Source organism: Aquarana catesbeiana, linkage group LG01 (assembly GCF_042186555.1).
Source record: "Aquarana catesbeiana isolate 2022-GZ linkage group LG01, ASM4218655v1, whole genome shotgun sequence".
Lineage (NCBI taxonomy): Eukaryota > Metazoa > Chordata > Amphibia > Anura > Ranidae > Aquarana > Aquarana catesbeiana.
In genome coordinates, this window is record NC_133324.1 from 367931075 (window position 1) to 367944817 (window position 13743).

Sequence of the window (13743 nt, forward strand, 5' to 3'; positions counted from 1 at the left end):
AGCCCATAAAATGTATTGATCACAAAAACAGTATGCATTCTTGGATTTTGCCTGTTTTAAAGATGCAAGGATCAACAAAGGATGAAGATGAAAGCTTGGCTTTTTAGTACTTGTTTAGTAATAAATTTCCTGTAATTTCTATAGTGCTGACATTTTACTCCTGTACTGGAAAGAACACCAAGGCATGTGTAATCTACATGTTCTTTCTAAAGCAGGGATCTCAAACTGGTGGCCCTCCAGCTGTTGTGGAACTACAAGTCCCATCATGCCTCTGCCTTTGGGAGTCATGCTTGAAACGGTCAGCCTTGCAATGCCTCATGGGACTTGTAGTTTTGCAACAGCTGGAGGGCCGCCAGTTTGAGACCCCTGTTCTAAAGGTTGTGGTACATGCACTGTACCATGTTGTCTGCACTGCTAGAACCTGTGATGGTTGACTTCTGGTACTTAAAATCTTTTGGTTTATTGTATGCTTTCTTACCCTTTGTTTTTTGTCCATTTCTTTTTTTGTTGGTTTTTTTTTTTTTAAAGTGTTTCTAGTTTTTTAGTCTGAAGTCTTTGAGGTTGTTTGTTTTTCAACGTTACATATCCTGACTTTACACTAATATGTTTACCCTTATTGCTCTAGATCAGGGGTTCCCAAACTTCCTAAGCAAAGGGCCAGTTTACTGCCTATTAGACTTTAGGAGGGCCGAATTATGGCCAGTGTGAATGGGAGTGGAAAAGTTCCCAGTATCAATGGGAGTACAAAGTCTCAGGCTTGGTGGTCAGTGGAATGAGGAATAGTGCCCCATCATCGGTACTAAAGGCAGGAACAGTGCCCTATCGTTGGTGTCAGTGGAAGGAATAATGCCCAACTGTCGGGTGTCTGTGAAAGGAATGGTGCCTCCAGGGCCAGACAAAGGCAAGCAAAGGGCCACAGTTTGGAGACCACTTGCCATAGATCAGCCTTTCTCAGTCTTTAACACATAGGAACCCTTGAAGTAAGTTTCTAGTCTCAGGGGACCCCTGCTAATAGTTACTTTACCTACAGTTCATGGCACATTGGTGTGATGATCAGTGAAAAGAATACTTCTTACATTTGTGGCCATTAGGAGACCCCCCCCCGCCCAATTCAGATAGCTAAAATCATTGAGGTCAGTAATTTTCTTACCTGAGAGGTAGAAATTGCTTAAGTGACCCCTAGCAACGTCCAAAGGAACCCTGGTTTACAAAGACCGTTGCAGAGCCAAGTTCATCAATCACGAAGGAATCCACTGGTAGAGTTTAAGGGGGAAACTACATGCAGGAAGTTCCTGGAGGGATACAAACCAGAAACCTAAAGCTCCAAAGCAGTAGCACGATCTACCTAGCCTAAATGTTCCCACACCAAACTAATACATTATGAATTAAACATTCAGTGTAGTCTACTGAGCAAAGACCGAGCACTTGATAAAGAACTGAATAGATGGTGTGTAAGCGAGAAGTTTTGATGTGTAATAGCTATGGTTTGATTCATATTTGATGAGTTTTCAAGCCTTTGTTGGGTATTTCTGGGGAGGACTGTGCCTGTCAGTTGTGGTTTTGTGGCTAGCTAGACCTGGGTGGTATTGCATTTCTGGTTACATTCTCCAGTGGGTAGGGTTAGCAGTGTGTAATCGCACCGAGACATGCCTCATTGTTTGTAGAGTTGCACAAGTTTTTACTGGTCTTATTGTTTTAGGCCTTTCACCACTGGGAAACTTTGCTATGCAAAGAGAAATCAGTGAAAGGTTAAATAAAACAAAAAGAAAGAAAGCAAATCAGGCTAAACTCAGTTAATGCAACTGTAGCTGTGTAATTGCATTCTTTAAAAATGATAACATCTCTCTTCCAACTGATTCTCTTTTTTTTGTACTCTGATTGTAATTTTATATTTGTTTTCAATGCTATATCATTTCATCTGCTGGGCTCCCCTGCTTTCCATCTGGGAAACAGTATTCTGATTCCTTCTGCAGCTGTTAGGTAATTACTGTAAGTGCTTAGAGAGCAGCCAGCCGTACTTTAGTAGAAATAAGGTATATTGTGATTTTGTTTTTTTCAATAAATTGGGGTTTTTATATATTGATCATAACAAAATGTACCAAGCTGTAAAATGTTTTATAAAACATTTAGGACAATGCTCATTAAACAAGTTTTGTAATTTCTGTTACTAAAACCGTGCTTGATGAAACCTCTTTAATAGTTAATATGGAAGTTGAATGAAAGCTGATTCTCACCTTCTGTCGGACCTACATTTACTTCCAACAGCACATTGGGTTTAAGGGAAATAGCTTCAAACTGTAGTTTTAATCTGATTGGTTGTTCAAAGCTAGCACGGGTTTGTTGGTCTTGCACATCTTTATTATAGTGTGTGTGAATGCAAACCAGATAGGGTGTGTAACAGCTGAATCTGACTGTTGACATGGCGTCCTGTAGCTCACAAGTAAAGAGAGAAAAAATGCAAACCCGTCACTCTAGAATTGGTTCTTGTTCCATGTGTAGTGTGGTAAGTTTCAAACGGCAACCAAACTAAAAAAAACTTTACAGACTACATTTAATAGGAGCTATATACATAACACAACACACCTGTGTGTTTTTTTTTTTTTTTTTTTTCTGGGTAACATACGCTTTAAACTATCCTCTGAATGTGTGTATGCATGCGTGGGTACACGCTAACTCAAATACGACCCACTTTAAATTGCAGAAGTAATTGAGTTTATTTTCCTTTTAAGACAGAAGTGTAATGATAGGTTTACAGGTTTGTGTATGACAGGCAAGGCATGGTATCCATAAGTGTAATGGAATCATTCCATACAGTAATTCCATTAATACTTCCCAGTTGTAGCATGATGATTGGAGGTCCTGCATATGATGCAGAGGGGAGGACAGGGCTCACAGACAGGGATGTTTGACCACCTTAGGGCCTCATGCACACAGGGCGTTTAAAAAAAAAAAAAAAACAAACAAAAAAAAAACGAGCTGCAAAGCCAGTACCGATGCCAGGAAAAAGCGTCTGTATAAAGTTTTTAGAAGCGTTTTGCATTGGCATCAATGCAAACGGCTTTCTTTAGGGGCACTTGCCGGAAAGGAGGAGCCAGGAGTGCCAGCGAGAGACCTGAGAAGTGGAAGGCCACTCTGTGCAATTCTATTGCACTGAGCAGGTAAGTATAAACCTGTTTTGTTGTGTGTAATGTATATATTACATACACATTGTAAATATTTACAATCGCTTTAAATCCACTCAAACAACTGACTTTTGTGCCCTCATTGCATTCTGCTTTGTTTCTTTTGAATATGACCTAACGGTTTCTGAAAAAAACCCTGTGTATGGAGTTCCACCTTTCTGCCTGAAATGTACGCCAGATTACGTGCCTGCCATGGACTGTGTGCTGCAAAGTATTCCCTTTCTTCCACACCCTCTAAGCCTTCCTTCACTCTCCTACTAACAGGATGGCAGAGAGGAAAGGAGCAGTTGAGAGTGAATAGATGTTGGCTGTGATCTTTACACATGCTGGCAGCAGATCCCACATCTTGTATTAGCTACACAAGTTGAACAGATGGAACAAATTGACAAAATCGTGTTCACTCACACTGTGCTCAAGAAGCAGCTGAGATACTATTTGAAGCACAAAAAAATTGAAGTATTTTATTAGTTCTTGCCTCCCTGTGTCACAGACTTCTATTTTAACCTGGCAAACAGTAGCTCAGTATGGTTAATGAATATTGCATGCATCGCTCTCTCCTGGTCCTTGCCCAACCACATTTGTTGTGGGCTGTATTCTCTTTCTAAACCTTAAAAATCACCTCAATGCAACATTAAAGAATAACTGCATCTTGGGGGCTATTGACCTATGCAGTCATGTACACATGTACTTAATGCAGTGTTTATAGCCTGCAGCATTACTGATTAGATACCTAGTGCTAGATGTATCCACAAGCTCAGGACAAGTAGTCCGGTTCTGCTTCAGGCTGCTCCTCATTCTCTATAGGCACAACTCTGCACTAATTATGGAATCATTGGTGCTGGAGAATGTTAAGACTGCATATAGGCCTCATCGTTCACCCAGAACCATTTTTTTTTTTTTTTCAGTGACCCTAATCAATATCTTTATTCTTCTTATATAATTCATATGCATCCACTGCCTAATGGTCTGTAATCCATTTTTTCAGGAAATGGTTTCTCACTTAGTTTCTCTACCACCTTGTAACGTCCTCTGTGAGCTCCAAACCTCTCCTTTTACCTCCCTCTGTTTTGTTTGTTATGAATAAGCAGTGCATTTTAGCTGTGGTCATGTGCACTACAAGTCCCATTATCCAGGAATCCCCAAACTACAGCCTGCATGCCACATCTGATCCCCAGATAGGGTTAGTGGCATATCCCCTCACTTCAGAGACTGAGGATTCAGGTCTGCAGAGGCTGCCTATGGTCTATATAGGGCCACTGATGTAAGGGGATTCTGCTATTAAAGAATATTTTACCCCAACATTTCATATTCCGATTATTTACCTGCTGTGTCATGTACTTGTATTTAAAAGTAACCTTTTCTCTTTGTAATACTACTTCTGTGAAATCCCCGGTGTTCCTGCCAGCACCTAGGCTTGCCTATCAAAAACTGACCACACTAGGCAAGAGAGCACAATGTGATCTAATGGTCAAACCTATCCTGACAAACCCCCCCCTCCATAGCCATTTACTGGGAAGATCATTTCTTCTCCCCCAGCTCTCTGAGCTATTTATGCAGCTGAGAACAAGAGTGCATGTGATCACTTAAAATAAAGGGGGGGGGGGGTACATACAATGTGTGTGTGCTTTAAGGGCACTGTGATGGTGACCCCCGTATTGTATGGAAACTCTAAAATAAGGGGGGCCTCAGATGGGTATTTTTGGGTGCCCTAATATTTGTAAAATATGCAATGTGGCCCTCATACTGAAAAGTTTGGAGACCCCCTGCCATAGTCCATCTCAGGGGTGAACAATGGTTACATTCCTGCATACTGTGAAATCGTGGAAAAAGAAAATGGCCACAATCTAACAGGAAGTCAGATCACAGCACCAAAGGGGGGGGGGGGGGGGATTGGCTTTTTTGAGTGAAGAATACATACTTAAAAAGTGTGTTGTTGTTTTTTTGTTTGTTTTTTCAAACCAGAGTTTAGTGTCACTTTTTTAAATAGAACACTTTGGGGCAGTAGTGCTACTTTCACACACAAGGCAGCCCATGAGCTCAATGCCTTTTAAGTGTTTTCGCATAGCCAGACACCAATGGCTTTCCTAATAAAGGCATTTCACTGCACGGAATGTAGAAGTAAAACATAGCATTTATTGCATTCCTGGTGTGCAGCTGTCATCCTCTCATCAGTCTTTAAGGCATCCCTACCAGAAGATTTAAGGATGCCCCCTCCACGAACAAAGGTGTCAGGATAATGTGGATAAATAGAGCCTTTTTATTTGTATATGTGCTTTAACTTCTAGGTTAGAGTTTTGTTGCCAGGTTTAGTTAATTGTGTGATAGAATTACCAAAATATATTTGGTTTTTTTTTGTATATTCTTTTGATATTTTGCTTGTTTTCCCCCTACGCTCCTGTATGCCCCCTGTATAGAGAAATGTGCATTTAATGTTCCATAGCATTCAATGATCTTTAAGAAAACAGAGAAAATCTACAAGCTCTCCAGAACTGAGGTTCATTGTAAACTCATTGTAGTAAGGCTATGTGGTTTTGGTAATAAAATACAGAAATGAAGACTGAATAAGGATTGCCAGCTAATGCACTGGTTTTTTTTTTTTTTTTTTCTTGTGTTTTTTTGTTTTTTGTTTTTTGTTTTTTTACTTTAATTGGTCTTTACGTCTTTGAAACGTTTGCAGCTTCATTCAGTCTTCAGTCCTTTTTTTCTATTTGCTTTTTCACTGGCCAATGAATTCAGCTAGAAAAGACATTTTTAAAACCAACAAAATAAAAAAGAAGCCCCCTGTTCTTTTCCATCTGCCTTACATTGACTCCAGCGTAAGGCAACATAATGTAAAACAGGACAGAAAATGCAGTGCTAATATTCATGTTGACAATTTGGCTATAAATGATGACTTGTACTGCTGTTTCACAAATATCTTTTTTTTTTTTTTTTCTTATATACAGGGTTGCAAGATACGTTTGACCGTGAATGGGAGGCTGGGAAAATAACCTATAACAATTATAAGAATGGTTCTGATGATGCGGTTCTTGCCTACAAGCTTTTAATACAAACCGGAAACTCGGATAAACCAATTGATCTAAGTCGGGTAAGATTAAGAAAAACCCCTGTAATTTGGATGCACTGTTTTGGTGATTCTGTTTTTTCAAACTGGTCACCAATGATATAAACTGTTTAGCAATATATGTTGGCTCCTAAACGATTAGTTCTACATGCATGTCGATCAGGGTTGCTCAACCAGTGGCATGCGCAGCTCTCTGATGTGGCCTTGGACCTCGGTTGCCAACCCACAATCTCAGAGCATCAGAGTGGATGGAGGCGGCTGTGGAGGAAGCAAGCGGCTGTGAAGGGTGCAGGAGCCACATAAGCCAATGCTTCCTCTATAGTGCGTTTGGTATCACTCTGCCTGGGATACTAAGGGTTATTGGGCTGCTTTCACACTGATCCACAGGTTCAGCACAGTGCACTTAAGGCTTTCCTGCTGGTTAGCTGCACTGAGCCATAGACTTCTATGCTATTCTACAGGTTTGTTGCACTTTTTAAAAGCGCACTAAAACTCCTGAATGCAGGCGTTTTGGTATGCTTTCAGAAAGTGCATCACACCGCAAGATATAATAGAAATCTTTGGCAAAGTGCAGGAAAGCCGCAGATGCACTGCGGTGCACGTAAACCGCAGCACATCAGTGTGAAAGCAGCCTTCTTTCTTTCTTTCTTTCTTGGTGATTAAACCCTGAGTAAACATCCAATGGGGATTGGTCCCACGGAAAATGGTGACCCTAATTTGTTTTAAATCTGCTTTTATGGTATTCAAAATTTAAAAAAAAAATGAAATTCTGAATGTCGTTTTCGTTGTGGCCCTCACTCTACGAAAGGTTGAGCGCCCCTGATGTTGGTAGTGGGAGCTGTGTAAGCAAAATGTCTTTTCTTTCAGGGGTGAAAATATCCTACTTAACTGGTACCTTAGATTCTTCCTGTAATCATACTCCACTTCACATATACACTTTGAATTCCCAGTTCAGCTCTGCAGACTTAATGAGAGAAATCAATTGATTCAGTCGTCCACGCTATACAGCATGGATGTAGGAATATTCCCTGCTGGATATTTTGGTCTCACAGCCACCAAAACAGAGTGGCTGTCAGAATTACTAACTAGTGACCCCATCTGATTGGACGTAGTTACTTTTTAGCCAGCAATTTTTCCACCCAGCTCCTTCAATTTTTATCAATCAAAATTTGTCGGTCTGGATAGTGCTGACAGGGCCACCCACAGCTTAAAATAAGCATAAGTGTGACCCAAATCCAGATTTGTACATTTATTAAAAATGCAGTGACTTCATATGCAGGCCTCAATTGGGTATGCAACGTAAAAAACTATTTACAAAAGTGCTTCTTAAAACCAAACTCCAGGCAGATAAAAAAAAAAACATTTATGGTATTTTGCACAAAAAACAAAACTAGCATATGTACCCTTCTAAGATCATTTAGACTAGGATAGGGAGGGGCAGCACTTTAAACCAGTCAAGGTGCTGTTGCTTTGCTTAATGCAGTCAGTGAATATGCTTACAAGGGGAGACAGAGTGATCCCCTTATCAGCGTGCTGTTGCTTTTTTGTTGTCTGTGCTGAGGTGTGTCTTTACAAATGCAGAGATATCCAGGCCATGACTGTGCTGTCTGGCAGGGGGACTGGATAATAAGTTTGTCTGACTCTGAATAGCATCACTTAGGCCCCTTTCACACTGGGGCGTCGGCGGTAAAGCCGTCGTTTTATGCGGGGGTTTTTGCCCACTAGCGGGGCGCTTTTAACCCCACTAGCGTCCGAAAAAGGGTTAAAACGACTGGCAAAGCACCGCTGCAGGGGTGCTTTGCCGGCGGTTCCGCAATGGTGCCCATTCAGTTTAATGGGCAGGAGCAGTGTATACACCGCTCCAAAACATGCTTTTTGCCGGAGTTTTTTTAACGTCCTGCTAGCGCATCGCTTCAACACTGAGACTGCAGGGGAGCCATTTTACTGGCACTATTTTTAGCCCTAAAGCGCCTGAAAAACGTCCCAGTGTGAAAGGGGTCTAATCTTATGGCAGATAGTTCACATGTCTGTAATTCAACTGTGTTTTTCCAGTTTTGGTAGGGTTCAGCTCTCATCCAACAAATGAAGGAGCTGTAAGGTTATTGAGTGTATCTGGTTGCTTTGTGGGGGTTTTTTTGTGTTACTTAAAGCTTTTCAATGAACAGAACTTTGGGTGTGCAATTATAACCTTACAGGTCCCCCTGTTTTTTTTGTTATTTGTGTTTTTTTTTTTTTTTTTTTTTTTTTTTAACTTTTGCAGACTGAAATTTTGCCACTGATTTAAACACTTTTTAAATTAAATTGAAATATCTATCCGATTCTTTTTATGGTTACTAGATCTGTTCAGAGGCTGATTTTTAAGAGAGATGAGAATTACAAAAAAATTGGCAGCTCTGCATTTTCTTAGTAAACATAGGTCTTCACTGTGTTAGGCCCCTTTCAGACCAAGCGGAATCCGTCAAGTGGACCTGTCTGCTCATCAGGGGATCTCTCCGCTGATCCCTGCTGAGCAGTCTGATGACAGATCCGTGTCCGCTTTGCAGAGAGGACACGCACAGCCTGCTGCCCTTTATTGGGCGATCAGAGGGAAACAGACTATCTAACTGTCATCTGATCTGCCAGATAGACAGAGAATGGATCCACATGTGTTTAGCAGATTGGATGCCGGTGGTGTCAACAAACACATGTCCGCTGACATCCACCGCTTTTATAGAGAACGATAGGTGGTCCGATCGGTCTGCTGGTGTGAAAGGGGCCTTAGACTTTCATATAGAATTCCACAAGTACCAAATATATAACTTATCCAATACCATTGATAAATACTTCCTACAGAAAAGTACATCAGAACTATGTAATGATATGTAGATAATGTATATAACTGTTGGAAACTTTTATTTGTTACATGTACTTGTATATCGCTGACAATTTACACACCGCTCTTCATGTGTATTGTGCATTTACATCAGTCCCTGGCCCACGAGAAGCCTACAATCATCTAAATTCCTTGACTTGCATTCACACACATACTAGGACTAATTTAGCCATGAGCCAATTAACCTACCAGTATATCTTTGGTGTATTGGAGGAAACCGGAGTATGTGGAGAAAACCCACACAGGCACAGGGAGAACATAGAAAGTATTATTGCTGTTCTAAACAAGAATGTGTACTAAACCCATACAATTGTGGTTTGGCTTAAACCTAACCTACAGCAGGCTTCCTCCTAGTGGCACGATTTGTAGCACTGTGGTCTTCTTGAACTTTGTGCCTTTTTGTGAGTGCCGTCCATTTTCCTCCATAGCTCATAAAGATGATTGTAGATAAAAAGGCTTTTATCTAAATCGGTCCAAGTGGGTGTTCACCTTTTTAATATGCACCTTAACTTTCTAAACTCCACCAGGGCAGGGCTGTTTGGGAACGATTTAGGTCTTTAAAGCAGTTGCAGCACGGAGCATAGAAGCAACAAACCCATAATTATTTCTCCTAGTAAAACATACCGCTACAGTGTGGGATTATATTTTGGAGGCTTGAATCGAATCTCTCCTCTTAGTGGTCGTTCAGTAGAGGTGTATGTTGCCAGACACATCTTGAAGACATGCTGTTATTCCATCTCCAGACGATTAATTAACTCCAGATACTTCAAATCATTGGGGGCAAGAATAAGAGAGTTGTGCTGCTGTCACTGTTTCTCATTTCATTCAAAAGACCTCAGCGTGGACTTTTGCCAGGAATCCTTTTTTTTTTTTTTTTTTTTTTTTTTTTATTATGCTTTAGCCTTTAGACATAATGGTTGGGTGAATGTGCCTGTCGTTCTGTGATTGCACTTGACTTAATAAGTTGCCCTGCTCAGGCCCACTGGTGCTGCTGTTTGCTGGCCAGAAACCTTTCCTTCCAGGGAAAGGGTTAAAGGAAACCAGATGGCAGATCCTATTAAAAAGCAGTGGTCACTTTTGTCAACAAACAGGTCATGGAGGGAAAGTACACGCAACATTTATACAGATGTTTTATTTTTTATTGCTCTCCTTCATTTACTGGGTGGCATTTCCTTTAGTGTTAACAGCGTAGGTTAACTGCACCCAGACGTGCAGGGGGATGTTTGCCAGGTCTTTTTTTTTTTTTTTTCCCCTCCTGCTTTGCTTTTGTTTCTGCAAAATGTTCCTCCAGCTTGGTCATTCCTCCCAGAACCCCCCTCACCCCGCCGTAAACATTTGTCGAGCGCGCTGGTCCATCAGGAGAGGCCTCGGATTCAAGCATGGGACGGAGTTACTAGTGTAATTAGAAGGGGGAAAAAAGGAAAGAAAAGAGAAATGTTTTTGTTAGATGGGGAGTCATATTTCTTTGGAATGCAGCAACTGTTTATCCATCGCCATTCCGTTCACTTCAAGTATAATTAAAAAAGCAGAGATGTTTATCATTTTTTGTTTAAAGAAAACAAATCAACATCATATGGTGCTCGCACTCTTTATTTCTAAATGTGATCACTTAAAGTGGAAATTGGAATTGGTGTATCTACAAATGTGTTTATATAAATACAGATGGGAGCCTATACAATTATGTAACCTAAAGGAAACGGCTCTGTCTGAACAAGGGGCCCCCTCTCAGAAATGTTGGTGCTTGTATAGTGTTGAGGAACATTAAACCTAAGTAATGCTCATAAGTTCCACAATGGGAGTCAGTCGTGTCTATTACAGTGCTTGCTGGTGATAGACATTAAAGTGGAGTTCCACCCAAAAAAAAAAAAAATTTCATTTTTTTTGTCAAAAAAATTGAAATTATTTTTTTTTTTTTTTTTTACTTTTTTATGCCTGTTGCTATGTGGTCCCTCGAAATCTGCCTCCTTAATCTCCTAGGCTCCATCCATACAATACAAAGATCCATACAATATGGTAAAATGTCCACAGGTACTCCAAAGGTACCTCGGATTACTAAAGCAGCACTACTGCCATTGCTTCTTATGACCAGCTTTCATATGGTAATGGAACATGAGAAAATTAAAGGAAGACACAGATGGTGGTCCTAACGTGGTATCTGTGTCTTCCTGGACTTTTATCACCATCTGTCATTCTTCAATTTTTTCATGTGCTATTACCGTATGAAAGCTGGTCATAATAAGCAATGATAGTAGCGCCGCTTTAGTAATCAGAGGTACCTTTTGGAGTACCTGTGGACATTTTACTATATTGTATGGATTATTATTTTGCATTTTGCACTTTAAGCGGCAGTTGACACTTTAAAATGCTGTGAAAGATCAAATCACTGTGATTACTGAATTGTCTATATTTATAAGATCTAATATTTCCATAGCGCCAAGATAGTGGAAGAAAGCCTAGGTTTAGAAGAGATGTACACATGTTTTAGGGCCAGTCTACACCAGAATGCTATGCAGGAAACCCACATACCGTGCACATTTCCCACACCGCGTTCAAAACGCAATGCAGTTGGCGATCTGCAGCGATGTGAACGTTAAAGAAGTACAACTAAAGCTCATTTGGCTGTATTTCTCCTGGCGGTATGTTCTGCACTCCTGTAACCAGAATTCAGCCGACAGCGAGCTGAAGCCCGCTGATGTCAAAGAGCCGGTCCAGGCCGTGGGAAAAATCTCAATCATATGGTGGGTAACCACCCAAGAGCCTGAATCGGGACCTGGCTCAGCCTCTCAGCAAGCCGATGAGAGCCTGAGCCAGCCACTCCTACACCGCCACAGCCCAGCGCTACAGTAAGCATTTGGGGGGGGGGGGGGGGCGCGCAGAGCACATCTGATCTTTCAGTTCTCTGCCTTAGAGCCGGCGTTCATACTTTTAAGTTGAACCCCAATTTCCGGTTGCAAATACAGTGAATTTTACTGCAACCGCTTTGCACTTCTGTACCATGCAGACAGTTTCCAAAAGTAGAGTAAAATGAATGGGCTGAAATCGCACCTCACAGGAATGCGCATCGTCTTCCTCTGCAATTCCTGATGTGAATGAGCCCTTAAACGGTATCAGAAACTAGACATTTTCATATATTTCACCTTACCAGTCCTTGGATGTTGTCGCTGCATTCGTTTTTCTTTTTCCAGGCTTTTTTCTTTTACCTGCAGCTCTTGCAGATAATACACTTCCTGCCCAGGGGTGATAACACAGGTGCCAACATCAGCAGACATTTTCTCTAAGACCCCTTTCACGCTGAGGCGTTTTTCAGGCACTTTTGGGATAAAAATAGCGCATGTAAAGCGCCTGAAAAACGGCTCCCCTGCAGTCTCAATGTGAAAGCCCGAGTGCTTTCACACTGAGGCGATGCACTGGCAGGACGTTAAAAAAAGCTCCTGCAAGCAGCATCTTTGGAGCTGTGTATACACTGCTTCTCCACCGCTCCTGCCCATTGAAATGAATGGGCAGCAGCGGCGCTTTGCAGGTTGTTTTAACCCTTTTCCGGTTGCTAGCGGGGGTTAAAAGCGCCCCGCTAGCGGCTGAAGACCACAGCAAAAACAACGTTAAAGCGCCGCTAAAAATAGCGGCACTTTACCGCTGACGCCCCAGTGTGAAAGCAGCCTAATTGCTGAAAATGCACTCAGCCTGACATAAGAAAATAAATGCAGCCACCACATCCAAGTACTGGTTAGCTGCAATATATTATATATTTTTGCACTCAAAATATGAGTATAATATAAAACGTGGTCCAAAAGGTAGAGTTAGGCAGGCCATAGATGATACGATTTTCTTTCCTGCAACCACGAGTTGATCGCTAGCTTCCTCCATCAACACAGTATTGATGAGGGAAATCCCACCCACTGAGCTATTGTGTCTACCAGCAAGAGAGGGTGGTATGGGGAGCTGTCCCTGCTGGGAGAACTCAATGGTCACATGTAAAAATCCAGCATGCTGGTTGTAACCAAGTTGATTGATCGACTTTGGTACAATCAGCCTCCCCATAGATGGTTTAAGTCTCAGCCGAGTCCCTGCTGAACTGGCTGAGATTTGAACCATCTATGGCCGGCTTTAGCCCCTTTAATTTTTAACTGCAAGTTGGAAAACGCAGCAAACACCTGGTTACCGTAGGCGATAGCTCCACATTTTCTTTTTAGTCCGTTTGATGTGATTTCTGCTGATGTAATCATGCGAAGAAAAGAAAATCTGCCGTTTTGTGCTTTCACACAACAAAAAAGTCCTTCCTAGAAAACCACAGCTTTCTATGTGACATGTGAGTTAATTCCAGTTCACTTATGTGGCGACTTTCCACTTCTCTCTTCTGCAGTTGACTAAACAGCGCCTGGTGGATGCAGATGGGATCATTCATCCAAATGCTTTCTACATCTATTTAACAGCCTGGGTGAGTAATGACCCTGTAGCCTATGCTGCTTCCCAGGCCAACATCCGCCCTCATCCACCAGAATGGATCCATGACAAAGCAGACTACATGCCTGAAACCAGGACAAGTAAGTAGGACTTTGCCTCTGGCCTTAAATTGTTTATGAACGGTTTCCTCCATCCTGCTCTGCTTTTACATGACATTGTGCAGA

The 13743-nt window shown here is 41.6% G+C and overlaps 1 protein-coding gene across 2 annotated transcripts in view; it reads left to right on the forward strand.

Annotated features, from left to right (window-relative positions):
- Nucleotides 1–13743, forward strand: part of PTCH1 (patched 1) — a 138576-nt gene that overhangs the window by 105645 nt on the left and 19188 nt on the right. For both annotated transcript variants that reach the window (XM_073633161.1, XM_073633152.1), the window contains exons 16-17: nucleotides 6128–6270; nucleotides 13479–13659. In XM_073633161.1, the coding sequence (XP_073489262.1) occupies nucleotides 6128–6270; nucleotides 13479–13659 (324 nt within the window). The remainder of the gene's footprint in view (nucleotides 1–6127; nucleotides 6271–13478; nucleotides 13660–13743) is intronic.